This window comes from Saimiri boliviensis, chromosome X (genome assembly GCF_048565385.1).
Source record: "Saimiri boliviensis isolate mSaiBol1 chromosome X, mSaiBol1.pri, whole genome shotgun sequence".
Taxonomy (NCBI): Eukaryota; Metazoa; Chordata; class Mammalia; order Primates; family Cebidae; genus Saimiri; species Saimiri boliviensis.
Window position 1 is genome coordinate 115,505,869 of NC_133470.1, and position 22,015 is coordinate 115,527,883.

The window sequence follows — 22,015 nt, forward strand, 5'->3', positions numbered from 1 at the left end:
AGCTGATGGACACATGTGAGGAAACTACCTAAGGCTAAGAAATTAACCACACAAAAGAATTGGCACACACTGAAGGTTGATCACAAATCGCCAGCGATGTAATCAATCATGCCTACTTAATGAACCTTCCCTAAAAACCCAAAAGGACTGGGTTCAGAGAGCTTCTGGATAGCCGAACGCATGGAGGTCCCTGGAGGGTGGCATGCCTGGAGAGGAAGTGGAAGGTCTGTGCTCCTTCCCATACACCAAAAAAAAAAAAAAAAAAAAAAAAAAAATGCCCAGAAATGAAACAACTTTTAGTTTTATCCTCCTGTAACTAAATCCCAAGAGTCAAAAAGAGGGGAGAGAAAAGAAAAAGAATATTTAACTAACAGGTTGTCAGTTGTCAAGTTTTCCACCCACATGGCTGCCCAATATTCCTCTGGGAAAATTAGGGATATGGTCTGGAAGGAGAAAATCATACATTTCTTTTTTATTTCAATTTATTGTTGTCGACAACTCCTCAACACAATATAAATGTTTTTACATGTTGATTCCCAGAAAATAGATGCCTAAGAAAGGTTACTTTAGGATAATGATTTCAGGGGGATAGAAGGTGAAAAATCAAAACCAAAGTCCAGCATGGACAAAACCACGAAGATATTTAGAAGTGGTATTTCTCAATGGCAGTCAAGTAAAACCAAGTACATTGTAACAGATGGCATACAAATCAAATCCTGATGCAGCACAGTATGGGGACCTATTTAAATTAATCTACCAGAAGTTTATTGAACAGTTAGAACATTAATGAATCCAGTTCTGTATAATAATACTATTTTTTCATGTCCTAGCTGACAACCCAAACTATCTTAGTACTCTTCAATATTGCTTTGCAATTGTGGACACAATGGATTCCATTGAAAGAGAAACATTGTTTGACAAATGATTCATAATTCCTTGTCTAATAGTCAATGCATTTAACAGGATAATGTATTATGTATAAAATATAGCACCAGTAGTTGAATTCCTGTGAAATGTTAACTGTTTTAACTCAAATTTGACATATGTTTCAAAATGTTTAGGATATCATTCATTGATTTTTAAAAAGATGATACTTTCTGGTAAGCAGCAGCTCAGAGTAGAAAGAGCACTGGACCTGGAGTCAGATGCAATGCAAGTTGTTTTTTCTAAACACTCTCTAATATCCTTTCCAGATCTAACATTCTATTATCTTTTACTACTGAATCTTGAGAGTTTGATTGTTTGAGGTAATTTTCAAATAGTTGAGTTGTTGTCTCTTATCATTTTGTTCTTCGTTTTTTTAAAGGTTAGTTTTGTAAATTGAATTTGTTAAAAGAAAATGGTTGAAAGGAGGCAGCTTCATTGTTTGTCTGTTTTTGTATTTTCAATTAACCTGCTATAGAAGATCCTATATCTTCTATTACTTGCCAATAGCGGTTGGCCCCCCTCTACTCCGTCAATAAGACTTGCAAGGTGTCTGGGAAGGAGATTCCAAAGAGGAGCAGCTATTATTTCTGCCACAACGCCAAGAGAAAAAATCACATTAGGGATTAGATTGGTGTAGGATGTTTACATGACTGGCTTTAATTCTCAAGATTAAATAGCTTAAAATTTCCTAAGTGAATTCACTCAACTCAATGTTACTTTTGTTCTCATCTTTCCTTCTTTTCAACCCTACATGTGTTTACATCTCTACGTCAATGTCGGATCAACAGAAAATCACATCTAAAATGTTCAAAATTAATCTCTCCAAACCTGCTTCTCTCTTGTATTCGTAGTTTTGATCAACAATGTCACCACCTTACCAGTTCTAGCCAAGCTCAAACCTTTGGAGTCATTTTCCAAACTCCTCCTTCCTTATTCCCCATTCTCCAGTCTTGTCCCTCTCCAATCACCCTTCACATAGTGGTTGCCAAGTGCTCTTTCTAAAATGCAAGCCAGGCGCGGTGGCTCACACCTGTAATCTCAGCACTTCGGGAGGCTGAGTCAGGAGGATCACTGAAGGTCAGGAGTTCAAAACCAGCCTGGCCAACATGGTGAAAACCCATCTCCACCAAAAATACAAAGATTAGCTGGGCATGGTGGTGTGCACCTGTAGTCCCAGCTACTCGGGAGGCTGAGGCTGGAGAATCGCTTGAACCCAGGAAGCAGAGGTTTCAGTAAGTCAAGATTGCACCAATGCGCTCCAGCCCAGGTGACAAGACTGAAACTCCGTCTCAAAAACAAACAAACAAAAGAAACGACAACAAAAAATAAAATAAAACACAAATGTGACCACAGAGCCTCCCTGATTAAAATGCTTTAATGACTCATTTTCACCTATTGGATAAAACTCAAAGTTCTCTTCCCATCCCTGAATATCCCTCTAGCTCGATCTCCTGACACTGACTGCCATTCCTCTGAGCCCTTGTCATTCCAGCTACATATACTGCTCACAGTTACCCAGACACACCATGGTCTCTTCATGACTCTGGCTTTGCATGTGAAATTTCGTCTGCTACTTTCTCAGCTCAGGATATTTTCCCTCATGTTCCCATAGCTTTTCACATACTAATTTTATAACGCTCATCAAACTTTACTATATAACTTCTCCACTTGTTTGTCTTCACTACTAGACTGCCAATTCTCTGTTTTGGGAGAAAGTAAACATCGTAGAGGAGATTCAGACTTTGGATGCTCCTACGTGGCATTTAAACTTGCTTTGGACCCTGAGACACTATACTATTTGCTGATGCTTGCTTTTTTTCTCCTTGTCCCAGCCCTCCCCCTGGTGGAGGTGATAAGAAGCAGTGGAGTGATCAGGTGACCAAAGATAAGTCAAAGTGACCTGGCTGATCCACATCCTGGATAAGCATCTGCCTCATGTCATTTTTAAAGTAAATGCTAAACTGGCTAATGGACTTGGCTATTGCCTGGCCTGGCAGGAACGTTCTGTCTTGTTATGTATTCATTGACAGACTCTGATTTCAATCTCCAGCGCTGTAATTACAGGTCAATGTAACCACCCCTGATGGTCTCAGAAAACATCATGCTACTGTCAAACAAATAGCCCAAGAAGAATTAGCTGGTGGAGATCTTCTTCCACGTTGTCTCCTCTGCCTGAAGCTGACAAAAACCTGTTTGCAGGAATGTTTGCCTTTAGAGAGCAAGGAATCAAACAGCAATCATATCCATATGCTAAGTGTTCTCCCCAGTTGCAGTGAGCCCTGCCTCTTTAAAAAGTCGCAAGAACAGTCTTCATCTCTATCACAGAACAATATCCTGTTAGCACTGGTTTCCGCCCCCCTCCCAGTTGAAAATAACCTAGTTTTCGACTCAGCATTTTGTTGTCCGTGGGAGGCAGCAGTTTCGTAAGCCCCTCTGGATATAGAGCTCTATAGGTACAGTGGTCTAGGTTGTCTAGGTTGGTCTGAGTGGTGATTCCCAGGGAAGGACCTTGCCAGACAGGTTTTTTTTTTTTTTTCCTTCAGAGACAGGATCTTGCTCTTTCACACAGGCTGGAGTGCAATTCAGCTCACTGCAGCCTCGACTTCCCAGGCTCAAGCAATCCTCCTGCCTTAATCTCCCAAATAGGTGAGACTACAGGTGCATGCCACCACACCTGGCTTAGGCAGATTTTTATAAAATTGCCTGGTTGGAAGTAATCTGACCTCTAAAACTAGCAGAATTTTAGAAAACATGATGAATTTATAATCATAATAGAAATTCTCCTTCATGGCTGTTGCACGGCTATTGTGAATTTTGTCAGATACTATGTTTACGCTACAGGGAGACTACTAGCAGCAAGAATAGATTTTACTTTTAAGTGGAAGGAAAGGAAATTAATATACTCTATTTGTCATCAGGAGAGACTACCTTTAAAAAAATCAAACAGCTCCCATAATGTCATTTTATACACATGTCATAGGCAAGGAAAGATGATCTGCTGTCTTAGATGTCCATCTGGCTGTGTCCTAATTGAAGAAAAAGAATTCAGGTGCTACCAGAGATACCATGAGCTAAAACAGAAACAGAACTGGTAGGAGTGGCCCCCTGAGGTTCTTAGGTTTCTATGTTCAGGGTAAAGATTACCCTGCCCACAAAACGATCATTAATGACATCATTTATGATGCCTTTGCCCTTCAGTTGGCACTGCACAGGCACTGCTTGGTTCTTCACCACATCTGTAAAGTGCATTGCCACCAGCGGGGAGGTGTAGTTAACCTGTAGGTGGAAGAACAATGAATTCTAAGTGTGGGGAGGTGGTATGAGGGAAGTGATCAAATAATCACTGCAGGATGAGAACTCTCACAAAGAGAACTGAGTAAATCCCATGATGCCAATTCACAAATGGCCAAAGCAACTGACATACTCTCCTTGAGTTGGGAAACTGTGGGAAAATCATATGTTTCTCTAATAAGTCACTTTCCGATATCTAATTGTCCTCTGGGGAAAACAATTCTGACTCAGCATAATATGATTTTTCTGGAAATCACACCATGAATTAAACCAAAACTAGTGTCTATCCAGTCCCTATGTTGGCGACTTAGCCCAGCGCTTCAAATGGGAGAAACAGAAGTGTGATTATTAGGGCATGTTTAAGCACAATGGTAGTAACTTATCTGCTCCTGGCTCTGCCACTAACTAGCAGTGTGATCTTGGGCAAGTCACTTTCTCTTTCCAAACGCCAATTTTCCCATCCGTAAACTTAAAAGGTTAAACTAGGCCATATATAAGATTCTTTCAGATATGGAAATGAGTGTGGTTGTGATAAGAATTGGATGAGGGAGCTCCTGGTTATGGCCAGCAGCTATTTACCCCTGTACTAACTGCTGCCTCCTGATTCTCATAGATCTCAGCCAGCTCTTCCTTTGTCACTGAGCCCTTTCTGACAGCAATGAGCAAAGGGGATACAGCTTACGTGAGTCAGTTTGCCGTAATAAGGGTAGTAGCGGAGGTCAAAAGAAGCCGACTCTGGGTAATACCTGATGGATCGGATGTCATTTTCATCACCTCTCTGTAAGCAAAAACAGGCATATGTCAGGTGCTGGGTCACAGAGTGGGTTAGAGTCTGAGCTAAAGGGAATTGTACCCCAGGTGAAATCACTGTGTGACCCATAACCAACTGTTCCAGGAAGACCATGAAAGCAGAATAGGGCAGAGCTCAGCCCTGACCTATCCCCAGTGGAGCATTTTTACGGAGTGACTACGCCTTGGCTTTTCAGTTCAAAGAATACTGAATAGAAGGCCTGAGCTGAGGAGGCCACAAGTGCTCAGTTTGGCTCTCTGTTGGCATCTAGGGCGCCCAGACAGAAGCAATCCAAAGGGCTTGCAGTACCTGATGCTGCTCTGGAAAGAGGCCCTACAACTCCAGCCTTTCTCCAAAAAAATCATGCTGGGCCTGGCACCCAGTCTTGGAGCTGAGGGAGATACATGTTAGAACATGTTTAGTAAATCCCACTCCACGATTTGCACACTGCAGGCTCGGTTCTATTGGAAGACAGATCAAGCGCATAGGCACCTGATACACAGGCACTCAGCCTACAGTTGGCTCACATAGACTCATGTCTCTGACCACATTCTCTGTAGTGCTTAATCACAGTAGGTGGGGTCAGAGGGGTCAGCAGGAAGAACCTGAGTATGGAAATAATTAAAGTAAACAAGTCTACCCTCATCACGTTATGTCAGGTAGGGGGCTGCCAATTCTGCAATACATTAGGCTTGCCCTAAATAGCAGAGGTCTGGGGGCTAGTATGGACAAATAGTGCATTGCTACTAGCAAATTATTTACTAAGGTCATGTGATTACTTCTGTCAATATACTGTAATTGTTCTTGGTACAAACTAAGCCCTCCTTAATTTATTCTAGTCATGACCTCATCCTGCTTGATTTCCACAAGTGGGTGTGGATTTGAGCAATATTAATTATTATAGAATGTATAGAGATTCTTAATTTTTTTTAAAAAAAGGACATAAAATTTGTAAGAAGGCAACTAAAACTAATAATTAAAACTTTGAAAAATTTTAGAAGAGACAGTTCTCAGCAAGGTTTGATGTAAGCTGAAAAACAAACAGCGTCTGTTAGGGAACTATAAGTAGAACTCTGTCCAGTTAATATGCTAGCTTAAGACTAAGTTGGTCTTTATGATTTACTTTTAAGACATTCTTCTAAAAAGCAATGACATTCATTTTTCATGAAGGCCTGGGGAATCAGTTCAGATAGTTTGTAATCACACCTCACATTGTGAATATTTACACATACACATGAGAACAGAATGTCCTTCCTACCTTGTTCATTTGGCAAGTACAGCCTGACCTTTCAGAGTCTATCTTCCCTTTTCACAGCATTTGTAATACTTGATTGTCTTGATTTCAGAGACAGAGTCATACTCTTACCTCAACACTTCTAACACCTAGCAGAGGATCTGATATATAATAAGTGATCAATAAATGCTTGCTGAATGTGGGATATTGGCTGAATAAATGCTGCCTTTTGCTGTTTTCTGATCTGCCACCATGAGGACTGAAGTTTTCAATTGTATTTCTCATACTGAGAATGGAATTACCAGGTCTCACATATTTGCAAGACAACTATCCAGGGATGGGGGTGCAGTTGATGTCACTGAACAGGGAAGAGCTGCTTCCTGTTTAAGAAGCAAACCCAAGATCTAAGGGCTTTTTCCTACAAGGGAGCTAATTGGTGCAGATAAGATAGAAGTTAATGGTCCCTCGAAGGGCAGTTAATTAGCATATTAATGGAGTTCTGTTTATACTTCCCTTGTAGTCATTTGTTATTGCAACACCCAGTGCTACTGGTCATTGCTGCAAAATGTGAAATTCAGTTTTAAAATCTGGGAACTAATGACTCTAATGAAAGCTGTTTGTTTAGTTCAAAGAAACAAATAATTAGAGCTAAAAGCAAAAGTGTAAACAGAATCCCAATTAATGACTTTGCACACTGTTGTTCCCTGCTGTGGCCCCTAGCTGAAGTTCAGTCTTTGGTTTTCACAAGTATTAATCATGGCACACTGACACACACGCATGCACACACATACACTATACACACAAACACACATGACTTGAATGCTTTCTGAAAAGAGGAAAACCTGAAGGAACTAAAGAGAGCTGTAGTTATGAAAAGACTAACTTTTCCCTAGCCTACCATCCACGTGTATGTCCCTGAAAGGGATGGACTACATTTTTGCATGAAACAGATGTGCTAACAACACTTACTCAAAAAGGCTCTTTACCTGAACTTTGCAGGAAACCTTCACAGGATCTCCAAGCTCAGGACGAAAGCCTACAATCTATCAAAAGAAAACCAGTGTTTTTTTGTTGTTGTTGTTGTTGTTTGTTTTTTAGCAAAACATATTTGACAGTAAAAATTGGGCTTTTCTAAACCTCCTCCCAATCATCCTTCCTAAGGCAAATGCTTCGTCTATTTTGCCTTCTCAGAAATGTTACAAAAAGCAGAAAATGAAAAACATCTTCAGAGCTAAGCAGCTTACTCCATGTTGTATTTATGCCTGATATTTACACACAGGAAACCAGAGCAAGACAAGTCTAAAGATGTAAATAACTTTCTAATTTTAAGAGGGTTGTGACTGATAAGGCTCCTCCACAACTAAGGCATGACAGGTTGGAAGAAAAATGCATTTTTTATGATTTCAGAACTGTCCCCCATGCCACCCTCATGTCAATCATCCCTTGTTCCAGAGAGCTCAGTACTCCATTCTTCATTAAAAAATGCTTTTTTAAAAATTAAAGATGAGGTCTCACTATGTTGCCCAAGTTAAACTTGAACTCCTAAGCTCAAGCAATCCTCCTTCCTCAGCCTCTCAAGTAGCTTGGATTAGAATCTCAAGCCACTGCACTTGGCTAGGACTCCATTCTTTTTTTTTTTTTTTTTTTTTTGAGACGGAGTTTCGCTCTTGTTACCCAGGCTGGAGTGCAATGGCCCGATCTCGGCTCACCACAACCTCCGCCTCCTGGGTTCAGGCAATTCTCCTGCCTCAGCCTCCTGAGTAGCTGGGATTACAGGCACGCACCACCATGCCCAGCTAATTTTTTGTATTTTTAGTAGAGACAGGGTTTCACCATGTTGACCAGGATGGTCTCGATCTCTTGACCTCGTGATCCACCCGCCTCGGCCTCCCAAAGTGCTGGGATTACAGGCTTGAGCCACCGCGCCCAGCCAGGACTCCATTCTTGACAGAGGCCATCAAGGGACAGGTTTAGGGGTGAGGCAGAAGAATGGCCATAGAAAGTGCTCGGGGGAAAAGGAAATTGATAGGTTTGTCTGGTTGTTTGTATTTCTGATGCTGTCAGTAGAAATGACCAGCCCAAGACAAATGGAGTGGCCAGAGCCCTCCTATCTAATTCATTCACTTATCACCACCAGATATGAAAAGCCAATATACCCGGTTCATCTTTAGAAGGATGCATGGCTGTCCAGTAGAGTATCCAAAAGTTGGGTCCTCCAGACCAGAGCAGTTCTTTAGGAAAGAGCGCTTAAATTGGCAGGCCTTCTTGTCCTCATCCTCATCACCATCTTGGATGAAGTACTGCCCCGGGGGACAATCTACATTCATTTCCTCTTGAAGACTGTCATTATAACCTAAAGCATGTGTGAGTGGCAATGGGTTATGTTAGACAGGTGCTACAGGGGAAGGCCATGCATTCAGTAGTCCTCCCTCCCAAGCTTCCTTTCTCCAGCTTGTTTGTACTCCTCTGAAAGCCCATTCAGTCTACCTGTGAACTGGCATCAGGGGTGCCCAACAGCCTTCATCAGCAGCATCCCTCTAGGAAGTCTTCCTAACTAGTCACTTCAGCCCAGTTTGATTGCCTGTTCCCTTGCTTTTCATTCCCATGGAACTTCTGGTTATCCATCTCTGGGTCCTTTGTCACTTTATAAATTTTCTCCATTTTCCACCATTTATTTTCAGATATGATAAACTGTAAACTTGGAATGCTGTCCCTTCTACTTCTGAGAGAGAAATAGGCACATAGTTGGTAGATTTTGGAAGTGGGACTGAAACATTCAAGGTAATGGTATATATAAAGAGGCTAAGTTCTTGGGTTAAATCTCCTTAACTTCACTTAGGTTTCAAGGTGAACCAGTTGGGTGGTTACAAATTTGGGGGCTCATTTGGAATTGTCCTTGTGGCTACTTGCTCGTGGTTCAGTAGCCCCCATACCTGGCAGTGGATCCCGAGGCCACCCCAAGCAGCCACCTAGTTCTCTTGGGCTGGGAGCCGACTGGTACTGTCTCTACTGGCAGGGGCACTGGCAACCCAATGTGCATAGATTTTATTGCAATATAGAAATAGTCCTGGGGACACCGGGTGCGGTGGCTCACATCTGTAATCCCAGCACTTTGGGAGGCCAAGGCAGGCAGAATACAAGGTCAGGTATTTGAGACCAGCCTGGCCAACATGGTAAAGCCCCATCTCTACTAAAAATACAAAAATTAGCTGGGTGTGGTGGCGCGCAACTGCTGTCCCAGCTACTGAGGAGGATGAGGCAGGAGAATCGCTTGAACTTGGGAGGCAGAGGTTACAGTGAGCCGAGATTCCACCACTGCACTCCAGCCTGGCAACAGAGCGAGACTCTGGGGAAAAAAAAAGGTCTGGGGAGACTGATTGGGGTAATAATAAAACTCCAGTCTCCCTCACAGCCAGCTGGGTGTTAATTACCCTTTCTCTATTGCAATTCCCATGTCTTGATAAATAAGCCCTGGCTAGGCAGTGGGCAAGGTGAACCCATTAGGCAGTTACAATGTCTCCCTTTGAAGTCAATGAGAGGCACCTGATTGTAAGAGAGTGTCAAGTATGAGTTGTGAGACAGAAGGAAAGTGGAAGAAGAAGAAGAGGAGGAGAAGGAGGTGGAGAAGGGGGAGGAGGAGGAGGGGGAGGAGGAGGAGGGGGGGAGGAGGGGGGGGAGGAGGAGGAGGAGGAGGAAGAAGAGGAGGAGGAGGAGGAGGAGGAGGAGGAGGAGGAGGAGGAGGAGGGGGAGGGAATAAGCCAGCTCTTCATCCTTTACAGAGGGAAGTTAGCACTGCAAAATAGAAGCATAAGTTAAAAGAAACCAGTGACAACCATAAGGTCTCTGAGGGGAAAGTGAGGGCATGAGATCTTATCTACTGAGGCCTGAGACATTCAGGGTCAATGTCCCTTTACATTGGATGGAATGTAACATGTGTCCAAGGAGATATATATATATATATATATATCAGGGAGAAAGCTTAAAGGGACTATCTGTGAGGTAACTCTTTTGGCTACCAAATTCCATACATAAAACTGGGCTTTAGAAATTACTGCATTATTTCCAATTTGATTCTAGATGATGGAGCCCAGTTAGACCTGTTAGACTCAATCCCATGTATTAATGTTCAAAGTAGCTCAGTATTTCAGAGGAGATTGTGCACCTGTGATCTACCAGAGGTAAAACTCAAAATGTACTGCCAAATCCTTATCTAATAATAGGTTCACAGGTTGTGACTTGGGTTTGATGTTGTTAATTGGCAACTGGGAATTTTAAATCTATTCCAATTATGGCTATGCTTTTATTTTTCCTTTGACAAAGCTACATTTACTTCAAGGCTTTGTTTTAATTTTTTTTCTTTTTTTTTTTTTTAGAACAAGAACTATGCTCAAGTAACTTTCTAAATGGAGGCTGCAATCATGTGCTCATTGTTTCTCTTGAGGCAGTTCCATTAAAAATAATGTGGCATGGGCATGACCCTTATTGCAAAATCCCAGTCCTCATGGGAATGAAACTGATACTCTGGGATGTCTACTTCAGAGATGTGCTTGTTTTTAGCAGGACACATTATCTACTTTTAGGAACTAAAAAACCAGTGCTTTTCCTAACATTCCCTGCTTCCACCATCGGGTCAGAATTGGTATTTCTCTGTCTACTAGCTTCTTGGAGGGATTTTCTTAGCAGGGATTCTGGCAATGTATCTGCAATCACTTGCAAGCATTCTGAAACAAAAGAAGATATTGTGCTGGCCAAGATGCCCAAAACATTTCTGTGGCTAAAAATAAAACTACATGGACTCAGAAAGAACCCAGCCCCATCTTCCCTCATTTCACAGGTAAGGAATCTGAAGCTTAGACTTACCAAAATAACACTGAGCCCTGCTGATATAAGGCTGAGTTTCTAATGCTTGGTCATATGACAGCAGCATAGAATTACAAAAAGCAGCATTTCTCAAACTTTAAAGTTCCTACAAATCACCTGTGGATTTTTAAAAAATGCATATTTTGATTCAGCAGGTCTAGGATGTTGTCTGAGATTTTGTGTTTCTAACAAACTCCCAGGAGATGCCCATGCTGTTGGTCCCTGTATAACATTTACAGCAGCAAGAGTGTCAAGAACATGGAATGTGGATTCAAACACTGGTTCTGCTGCCAGAAGACTTTGATCAAGCTACTTTCCCTTTTTGAGTCTCAGTTCTCTCATTTATAAAATGAGGGCGATCAACTTTATTATGCAGAGTTAAAGTTAAATGACAAAATTAATGTATTTAAATAACACTTCCTAGCACATGATAAGAGATTGTTCTCCTCCTAATTCAGTGCACACGTTATAATAGTAGCTGCCCGTAGAATGGATCAACCCCACTTCAACCAGGCCAGGACAACCAAACCAGAATGACTGACATTTTTCCCCACAAAGATTAAGTGCAGAAATGCAAACCCCACTGGAGCTCCTCTTTGATAGCTACATAAAGAACCTGTGTGCTCTGTTAACCTTAACCAAGCCACTACTTCAGATTTTACCTTGTGGAAGGGTCTCCCACAAAGCCATTCATATGCCTCTGAAAATTTGTCTGATGACACTGTAGAGATAGGCACCTCAAAAATACTTGGGGTCAGAATGTTAGAGCAACACCCAGAGATTCTTCCTTGAACTCCTTTCTGGAATGTTGTTAAATAAAGACACTTGCCTCTCCATTCAAGTTAGCCCATCTCCAAGAAATGACTTCTTTTACCTTGAGAAAGTTTAGAAGATAGGAATCTTCCAGCTCTGGAGAACTTTATTCTTTTCCCACCACTATCTCCCCCACAGAATTATCATCTATAAATGGTCATTATTGAGCCATCCAGATATGCTCAGGACTTAACTGGGTGCTGTATCATGTTCAAGAAAAGAAACAAAGTTCTCTGCCTCAAAGAGCTTACTTATCTTGCTGGAAAAGTGTCTTGTATGCTTTCAAGGCATCATACAATCACACGCTAGAGCAATTCTGATTGTATCTACAGGTGCCAAGGGTGATGCAAAGTAAGGAAAGATCATAATAAGTTTGGGTTAGTAAGACTGGGATTTTTGGGCAAGGTGAATTTTGAATTTTGGATTCCCACCCATCACCTTTCAAAAGAGCTTCCAACTATTTAGAGAAATTTACTTACCCTGGAGAAAGCCATTTAGGCTAATCACATAATGCTGCCAAGTTTCAGGTTCAGAAACGTTGAAGTTGAAGTTAAGGCTATGGGCGAAGGGTCTGATCATAACTCCTGGCAATGAAAACAGGTCTTGGATATATTAACCCATTCTTAGGATTTTTTTTTTTTTTTTGGTATTGATTCCCATGAAACCATTTCCCCCCAGGCAATCAAAATGAAAAGAACCATAATTTGCCAAGTACCATTTTACTTTTCCTCTTAATAATTGGATCTCTAAGTCATTACCAGGAAGAGCCAAAGTTAATTGAGGCTGAACATGCTGTGCAAGCATATTTCTGTCCAGCAAGTTCTGACAACACAGGGCATCTGGGCACACTCACCAGGAGGCTTTACCCGTTCCGTGAAGGTCGGTATATAAGGACTGATGGTAAGAAATAGTGTGTACATGCAGAGGGTGATCACAGCAGCCAGGGAGGCATAGAAGAAGAAGTAAATGAGTAAGATCAGGCCTGCAGAGCAATCAAAGATGACAGTGGTCAGTGCTTGCCAACAAGCCCTTCCTCCCTGCCTGGACTCATGAACCAGAAACAACCCAAACACAAAATGGCCCTTTAAAAATTTCCCCAGATTCAGTATGTCCTTGCTTATTCAGATTTCACCAATTTGGAGTCAGTGAGGATTGTGCCAGGGGTCTGATTGCAGCTTACCTGTACAGCATCTCTGATGGAAGGGCTTGCTGAGCAAATGATGACCATGAACAAGATTACAGGGGAGTGGAGTTTAAAGTACTGCAGAGGACAAATTGCTTGAGAGTCCTCTGGGCAACAGTTGATGTCCTAAGTACAAATCATTCTTTGCTATTCATGAAAGTGGATGCCCTGAAGAGTCCTAGCAGCTTGGTTCCAGTGATTATAGGTATTTGCAAGTGATGAAAGCAGCATTTCTTTCCACATAGTCTATAATTCACACTTTTGATGAATTTCCACTGGACTTGTCTCCAATCAAGACAAAGTGAGGTTTTGTCCTGCTTATTTCAAATTGTATTCATCTTTAGCAAAAGTTTAAACAGCTCTGCTTTTCAAAAAGAACACTAACACAGGGTGGGGAAGGGAAGAGAAGGAAACAGTACCTAATCACTGACACTTGCCTGTGAACTTAGGCAAGTTACAGAACTTTCTCGCATCTCCAAATCTTCACAGGTAAGAAGGGGATAAATTTAGCACTTACCTTATATTATCTATATCCCTAACAATATCTTAAATTTGGTCTTTCCTTACATCCTATCCTGACTACCACTTCTTAGCTGTTTAATCTTGGACATGCTGTTCACCTCTCTGGACCTCAATTTCCTAGTCTGGACAATAATGGTACTTACTTCTTAGCATTGAATAATGCACATAAACAGCATAGCACAGAGCCTGGCAAACACTAAATGCACTATAAGTGGCAGTCATCATCAGGTATTGTTAACATTATTATTAGTGCTGCAGGACCACAAGCATAGTTGTATGAATTTTCCCTTTGTGGACTGTATTAGGACTAGGTTTGTCCCAGGTTAGGCCAGACCAAGTGAGGTGAATGAGCATGAGATTGCTGTTGAGAAACTCTTTTTAAGCCCTCCTTGGGGCTCCTCCCTTGGGCAACAATGTTTGGCTCTGCTCATAGCAATGACATGATGTCAGAACTACAGATTTGCACTGAATCATGAACCAGAAACTGGAACAAACCACTTAACTCTGCAGTACCCCAAACTGAATCCAAATATTAATTTTTAAATTGAGCCATGAACCAAATAGAACTAACCAGAAAAAGTATTGTGGAAGGGAGAAAAAACCCATAGTAATCCGACTGGAAATGGAACTGACCCTTTTTATTTTATTACATGAGCTAAAGCAGAACAGGAACATGAACACATCGATTCCGTTGGAGTCCCTGGAGAGTAAAGGACAGCACTTGTGCACCTGTGATAATTGGCTATCACCCAGTGGCTATCTAATGGGATTTGCCCTGTGTTTCTGCCTCCATTTCTTTACCCCATCCCCATCTTGGGAATGGATCAACAGCTAGAGCCATCCATGGAGACCAAAAGACTCAGTTTCATGGATGAAGGGAAAGCAAAGGAACACAGGTACATTCCTTTGGAGATATCTTCCTTCTTTCCCAGGATGTGTCGCCAGGAAGCTATAGATGAGGGGAATGACACTAGCAATAAGTTCCCTTAGCCTCACCCAGGAGTGGGTGCCCTAGAGTTCATGATAGGTGATGACAGATTGAGATAGTTATCTCAGCCACCCCCAGGCGAAATCAAGCACAGTCCCCATCTGAACCCATTGATCCCTCTGACACTTTCTGCCCCGGATGTCCAAGTATTACTTGGGCCTTTCCTCTAGGTATTCTAGGGTTTTTTTCTCAATGCCCCACCCAGGCTTGGATAGACCACGAAGTAACCATGCTCCCAACTCTTCATTTCTCCCAATAAAACACCAGGTCCTGAGGCCTACAGGGCCTTTTGTTCACTGTTAGAGTTCATGAAGATGGGGCAGTGTTCTGGCAAAAGAATGAACTCCAGTGTTCATCCAACCAGGGTTTGAAATCCCAGCACTGCCACTTAGTAACTATGTGACTATAGGCAAGTTACTTACCCTCTCTAAGCCTCAGTTTCTGCATCTGTAAAATGGGGATAATAACATTACTACCTCATATGATTCTTGTTGGTATCCAATAAAATAACAGAGTTTCCAAGAATAGGGCTGTATAGCTACCAAAGGAAAGGCCCAGATTATACTCATAGGCCTTCTAAATATATTAGGCAGTTTGATGTCAAGATTGGGACATCATTAGTAAGTGCGATAGTGGGCACCTTGGTCTCAGGAAAGAAGACAGCAAGGCATGTGCTTTATGGCTGAGGCATTAACATTACCATTCGCCCAGGGTAGCCCAACAGAATAATTCCTGGGCTCCACTTAGACCTGCTACTTGGAGGTCTGGGTATGACCTATCATGTAATGCCCCCATTTCCATATCTTCTCTGGGCACTTGAACCTTCCTCCCTCATCCCCACTTACTGGCCTATGGATTGTCTTCCATAGAAGGAATTTACATCAGCTCATCTGGTGAAGTTTCAATGGCTGCTGACTGTTTAGGCTTCCCCTTCCAGAATCACACTTGCATTTCACAAGACCTGTTTTTCCAGTCCTCTTTAGGCAGGGGAGAAACAGCTGTGCACCCTTAGAGCCCCAATGAGTGTCCAGTATTTGTCTACAGCTTCCAGAATGTTGGAATGTCGGTTAAATGGTACATTTGTTCCAGTTGAGAGTTTGTGGGATGGTCAGGGGTGGGGCTGGGAATTGAGGAGGGGTGAAGGGAGATGAGAGCCCCACACCTGCTATTCCTAATTCCAGGAAGCAGAGCTGGCTGTTTACCCTGAGTGAGCTGAAATAGCAACATTAACTATGAGGGAGAGAATTCTTAGCCAAGGGGGCTTTTAGGAGACATGGCCATCAACTTCAGCAATCTAGACCCTTGGCACTAGGGGACTGTTATTTCATCTTTGGCATCCTTTATTTTTTTCTTCCATGGATTGACTGAGTTCTAAACTAGCAGCTGCTCTTTTTCTGAGCTGTGTAGAGTGTGGCAAGTGTGAATTTTACCAATGGCTAAATCTCCTAAGGAGAAGGCTCAGTATAATAGTTTAAGAGGTGGGTAAGAATGTAGAAGGGAGCACTGAGGAAGTTGTGCAGTAAAAATGATGGCAGCATGTTGTACAAAGAGGAAATGCTAAGGAATATAATTCTACCGTTGATCAAGCATGTCTATCATAGCAGAGGAAGACACCCACAAGCGGGGCCAGGGACACGCCTCCTGGCTCTCTTTCTCTGACATTACCAGGTGATGAGGCTTTATAAACACACTTGGTCAAGTTAGAAGGGATTTGAGTCTCACACCCTACAAGAAGTCTTCTGCATAGTTCTTTCAACTTTACAGTTTTAACATCTAATTGGAGCCTCACTCTGATCCTGTGAGAGAAGCAAGGCAGGGATTGTTTTCCTCATTTGGCGGGTGAGGAAACCAAGGCTCAGAGGGGGGAAATGATGAGTCCAAGGTCATGTGGATAGAAAGTGACAGGCCAGGGACTTAAAAAAATATGTGCTTTTTCAACTCATTCTCACTATCTCTCTCCATTATAACTGATGTTGAGCCCAGTGGATTTCAGTTACACAATCAAGATTGTTCATCATTGGAGTTTGTTCTGATGGAATCTGTCCACGGTCTAGGCATTTCCCTAGGCATTCGTGCCCTTACATGAAATGCAAAGAGAAGTTAACAGACGAGCCCATCCAGCGTATGGTAAAGGAGCCCTGGACACCACACCAAAAGCAAAGGACACCAGACTTTGGCATTGGGACTATTGGGACTTACTCCAACTCTGACCTGTTCGGGCCAGAAACATTCTTCTCTCTGGATCCCACAGGTATTCGCTCATGATCTGCAATTTCTGCCACCAGGCATTGCCTGTTGGCTGACCCTGACCCTCTTCCTCCTCCTTTTTCTCCTCTTCCTCCTCTTCTTTCTCGTTTTCTTCTTCCTCCTCCTCTGACTTGGGCACCACCATCACCCGAGCCTCTTCTTCTGCTTCCTCCTCTTCATCTGCTAAGTAGTTCTGGTTCAGTTCATCCTGATCATCCTGGAACAGTGACAAAACACAATACCCTATTTGAAAACAAATGTCCAATGGTGCATCCCACCAGCCAAAAATAAATGAAAATGATTCAATATTTGGAGATGCTTCAAATTTCTACTTCCCCATACACATACACATTGTTACAAGAAGTAGATTTTCTTTTTCTCTGTTCTTTTGGAGAAAATATCCTTTTTATGACCCATTTTTACTCAGTATTCTTTCCATAGAGGTGCAACTTTTATTCTCAGCTTCAGGCATTTGGGCTCTTCTCCAAAGACTGTTCATATCACTACTCTGTTCTGGGGCCTTGACCTCCCACTTAACTTTGGCCTATCAGAGCAGAGGTGAGCTCACACAGGAAGAGGATGGAATAGTCTTAAACATTTGTGTCCATGATGGCAAATTTTCAGTTCAAGCCAGCTTCATCCTAACACCCTGTACACATTCAGCTGCTCAACTTCGCCATTTCAAATTGTGTCTAAAAATAGCCTGGGACAGACATCAGGAGGGGAGGCCAACTCCTGTACCCCTCCTCAAAACTTCGCCTTCCTTCCCAAAAGAAACAAGAGATGGGCAGTTATTAGCTGCTTCTCTTGAATGATTATTGCCCTAGTTGGAATTTCTTCCTGTTTTAAATTGGTTAGAAAGACCATCTGAGAGCTGGAACCCCTGGCTTCCTTAGTCTCCCCCTATGCCTTAGGTAAAAAGCTGAGCATGTAATACATACTCAGCACATATTTGTTGATTGACTGATTGCAGCCATTACTTGAGATTTGAAACTGTAATCTTCTCTGAGTGGTTCTAAGAAAATTAAACTGAAAAGGCGGTGGGGGGGGAGGGAGAGAGAGACAGAGAGAGAGAGAGAGACAGAGACAGAGACAGAGAAACCTAGACTTCGCCAAGTGGTGTTTCAAATACCTCCCAGTCACAGGCCAGAGAGTTGTACCTTTGCTCTTTGGAGGTTTGCCAAGGCTTACTGCAGCAGCAGAAAATGAGGCTGCCCTCCCTTCTCTCTGCTGTCCAAGTCTGAAGAGTGGCAGGGCCTGTGCACCTGTTGGGGTTGGATGTGTCAAACACTAGAGATCAGGGTCTCTGTGCTGCCCGCTCTCTGCCTAATTCCTCAAAGGCCATTTAGAGGGCACTCAGCTAAAAATGCTGCCTTTGTTGAGGGGAGGGGGGCTCAGCAAATTGGATTGTTCAGAATCAGTAAAAGTGATACAGAATGACAAGGCTCAGCTCTCAGCACTATCTAGCTCTTGATTATAAGCCCTCTTGAATTGCTCTCTAATTTGTTCCAATGTGCAGCTCTATAAAAAATACCGTATCAGAACTGACAGGGACCTTCAAGATTTACTTATTCATCTGAGGCCCCAAGACGGGACAGGATCTAGCCAAAACTATGCAGTAAATCCATGATGGAGTTGATAGCCTCAGAACCTGTGTCTGTTGAAAAGCTGGACAGTGATGTTTCTCCCATATCACATTGAGCACAAGTGCTTAGACGTAGCTTCGCAGATTAACAAAACACAGTGTCTCAGGTTCTGTGTTCCTAAAATATTTTACGGCCAGGTGCAGTGGCTCACGCCTGTAATCCCAACACTTTGGGAAGCCAAGGAAGGAGGATCACTTGAACCCAGGAGTTTGAGGACAGCCTGGGCAACATAGCAAGACCCCATATCTACAAAAATTTAAAAAATTAACCAGGCATGGTGGCGTGTACCTGTAGTCCTAGCTACTCAGGAGGCTGAGGCAGGAGGATCACTTGAGCCTGAAAGGTTAAGGCTGCAGTGAGTTATGATCATGCCACTGCACTCCAGCCTGGGTGACAGAGTGAGACATTGTCTCAAAAAACGCACACACACAAATATTTTAGGTGCTTATAATCAAGATGGCTGACTGACATAGGCTCACAGTGTAAGGCTTGGGAAAATAAACTTCATCCATTGAATGGATTAATACATGTTCTTAAGTAAGTATCTTTCACTTGTATGTGAACCTATGTACACATTTGACGTCCCAAACTACCTTTTGAGCACCCAGAGGGAGAGTCCGTATTTTCTATCCTCTTGATGGCCCTCTACAGTATAAAGCTGACAGTTAAGTACCCAGTAGGTCCTAACCAAATATCAGTGATACCTGCCTGACTTAAAATTCTGATACAGGACTCTGCTCTCACAGAGCTTGTCACCCTAAGTGAGCTGTCATATATATCACAGTGGGCAGCAATCACGACCCCCAGAGAATCTACTGCACCTGAGAATCTCAGTGAATTTGAAGTATAACATTTCATTGAGGAGAAATTTATATTTACTGAACAATTTTCTTTTCTCTCCATGTTGCCTATGCCTGCTTTCAACCTTCCATAGAGGAAGCAGCTGGGCTAGGCCTCAGCCTGATCTTAATTTGTAGATGTGGGCTCTCATGATAATCCCATTAAAGATGGCCTGTCATTAGAGCCTTACCCTCCTGGGAAGAATTAATCTTCTCACAGCTAATTTGTCCCCACAGCTCTCACACCTGAGAGGCTATTAGAGGTTCCTGAGCTTTGCTTTAGAACCCTCAAATCTTTTCTCCTCTCCCCTGCTTCCAGGTAAAGGAGATGGTCACACTGCAAGAGAGGGCTTCCCCAAAAGATCCTCATTAATTAAATCCTGTGTAAAATGTATCTTTGTGTAACTATTTAACAAATCCAGTAGAAAGTCCTTTGGCAATGAGAATCCTTATCCCTGAGATTCTGTTTTGTCCTCATGGGACAGTGTGTGTAAGTGTTCTCGGATATGGTAGTGGGTATGTGATGGGGTCATCAGGTTTCCCTAAAAGGGAAGAGTCAGAAGAACAGAAGGTGGCTCCCTTTTGAGCCATCTAAATAGATAAACATATAAACAAATATATACACAAACAGTATGACCCAAAGGACAAATTTTAAATTTTTGCCCTGCATTGAGTAATACTTCATAAACATGGGAATGGATGGTTAATTTTAAAAGAGAAATTAGCACAGGATTCTATTAATTTCTTTTTAAATTTGATCAAGTACTAGAAAGAGCAAGATCCCCTGATGCATTTAAAGTCCAAACCACTTGACAAATAACTGAAATTATACACAACATTTTAGTAATATTACATAGGAAAGAAGGCAAGTAAGAAACAGTTTTATACACCTGCAGATTGTAACTGTTCTGAGAGCTGGAAGCAACGATTCTTCAGATTGTGGCTAAAAAGGTAAGAGAAGCCTTCTATTGGTTGATAGGAGGTTAAAAGAATTTGTGTTTTCTTCTGCGGGCTGTTGACTGTCTTCACTTAATTCCCTGGTTACGTAAGTGGCCATACCCAAAGAAAAATGGCTTAGGCTTTGTTTCCTCCTGGGGCTCAGATCACAATCCTCTCTGGGAAAGATTTCAAAATCCTCTCCCAAAAAAGTCCTGTGTGGGGCATACATTAATGATTTATAGCAAAACAAGTGCAAAGAAGTTTTGGATCAAGCAATTTGTAATACATCCTGGAGATAAATGATGGCACCAAAAGAATGTATGTGTGCCTGTCTGTTGGGCAGTGTGGGGTGGCAGGCAGGATGGCAGTGGGTAGTGGCAGATCAGGGGGTTAGGAAAATGCATACTGCAAATACAATGGAAAGAGCACAAGACGAGAAGTGAGGATGTTGCATTTTCACTTTGGCTCCTCCACTAACTTGCAAGTCACTCCTGTGCTCTGAGCCACAGCAGCCTCCTTTACATAATGAAGGGTTCTGGAGAGATGATGTCTGGGATCCCTCCCAGCTCCTATTGGGGAGTCTATGATTTTAACTATAGTTTGGAATTTCCACTTTAGAAAGAGAGCAGCTGGGCTTTAAGAAGCTACCACTCAAGGGTACTGAGACAGCTGGGTAGGCAGCGACTGTCATTTCCACTTCCTCTTTCCTTCCCTCTTGGCTAAATTTCTTGCTATTAAACCTTTACTCACATACTCTAAAAGGTCTGTGCAAATTCTATACTCCCAAGAAAATATTTTAGAAGCCCCTCATTCTCTGTTATCTTCTCTTTCCCTTATCTTTGTTTCACAGGAAGAGGGAGTTCCTCCTTTTATCCAGCAATTTAGGGTGCCCGGAGGAGCTGGGAGTCACTGCTCCTTTTTGAAACCCTGGGCTTCCCTAAACGTCACTGTTTCTGCCCATCCCAGAGACAGGCAGCCATAAATCAAGGTCTACACAGCCCCCAACCCACCCCATTAAAAAAAGGTGGGTGCAACAAAATATTCTGCTCTCTGGCACTCACAAGTCTGTAGCGATAACTGTAAGGAAAGGATGGAGTCCTTCTGGACCGGAGTTGCCTTCTCATGGCTGTTCAGTGGGTAAAGACGCAGCAGAGGCAGGCAAGCGGGTGAGAGTTCTGGAGCTTCTGCTGGTACAGGAGACACTGGTTGCTGGGAACACTTGGCGCCTGGTAAAAGTGAACCCTCCTGGCATGAGCCCTTCCCCAAAATAATCTAACATGTCCCTCTCTCATTGGTTGGCCCCTTCCCTGAATCAAGGGAAAGCCCTTATGGAAAAGCAAGCTCATCATTACAAGGAGGGGGAGATATTCTGGGTCACGAGGATGAGCAACTCACCCTCCCCCCACCCCCCTTTATGTGTCTTTCCACCCCTTGTCTTTCTCCAGCGCTTGAGATACGATGGGCCCAATGGAAATCTTAAGTCATGTTCTTTTCAATTGAGAGTTGGATATCAGTGTGTGCAGGGGTGGGGTGTGGGTGGGAGTTGGGGGTGAGGGGAGATGGCCAAGAATAACTTGCTTTTTTCATAAGGCTGATCTCATGCAAAAGGATCTAGGATGTCAGGAAAGATTCCCTTTGCTCTCTCCCCCCAACCCCCACACACTCTAAGCCACCTACATTAGTTCTTATTTGTGTCAATCCATGAGCTTCTTAAAATGTGGATTATTCTTTCTGAT

At 42.7% G+C, this 22,015-nt stretch overlaps 1 protein-coding gene across 2 annotated transcripts; it reads right to left on the reverse strand.

Moving 5' to 3' along the window:
• Nucleotides 1–284: 284 nt before the first annotated feature.
• On the reverse strand, nucleotides 285–21,509 carry ATP1B4 (ATPase Na+/K+ transporting family member beta 4). Of its 2 annotated transcripts, none has more exons than XM_003931088.3 (8): nucleotides 21,341–21,509; nucleotides 16,820–17,072; nucleotides 12,769–12,897; nucleotides 12,395–12,499; nucleotides 8,399–8,595; nucleotides 7,229–7,285; nucleotides 4,901–4,996; nucleotides 285–4,203 (listed from the first exon to the last, which is right to left on the reverse strand). In XM_003931088.3, the coding sequence occupies exons 1-8, from the start codon at nucleotides 21,401–21,403 to the stop codon at nucleotides 4,042–4,044; spliced, it is 1,062 nt and encodes a 353-aa protein (XP_003931137.1). In that variant the 5' UTR covers nucleotides 21,404–21,509; the 3' UTR covers nucleotides 285–4,041. The 2 variants fall into 2 exon arrangements, with proteins under 2 accessions (XP_003931137.1, XP_010340006.1); XM_010341704.2 differs by having other exon boundaries at nucleotides 16,808–17,072.
• Nucleotides 21,510–22,015: the final 506 nt, after the last annotated feature.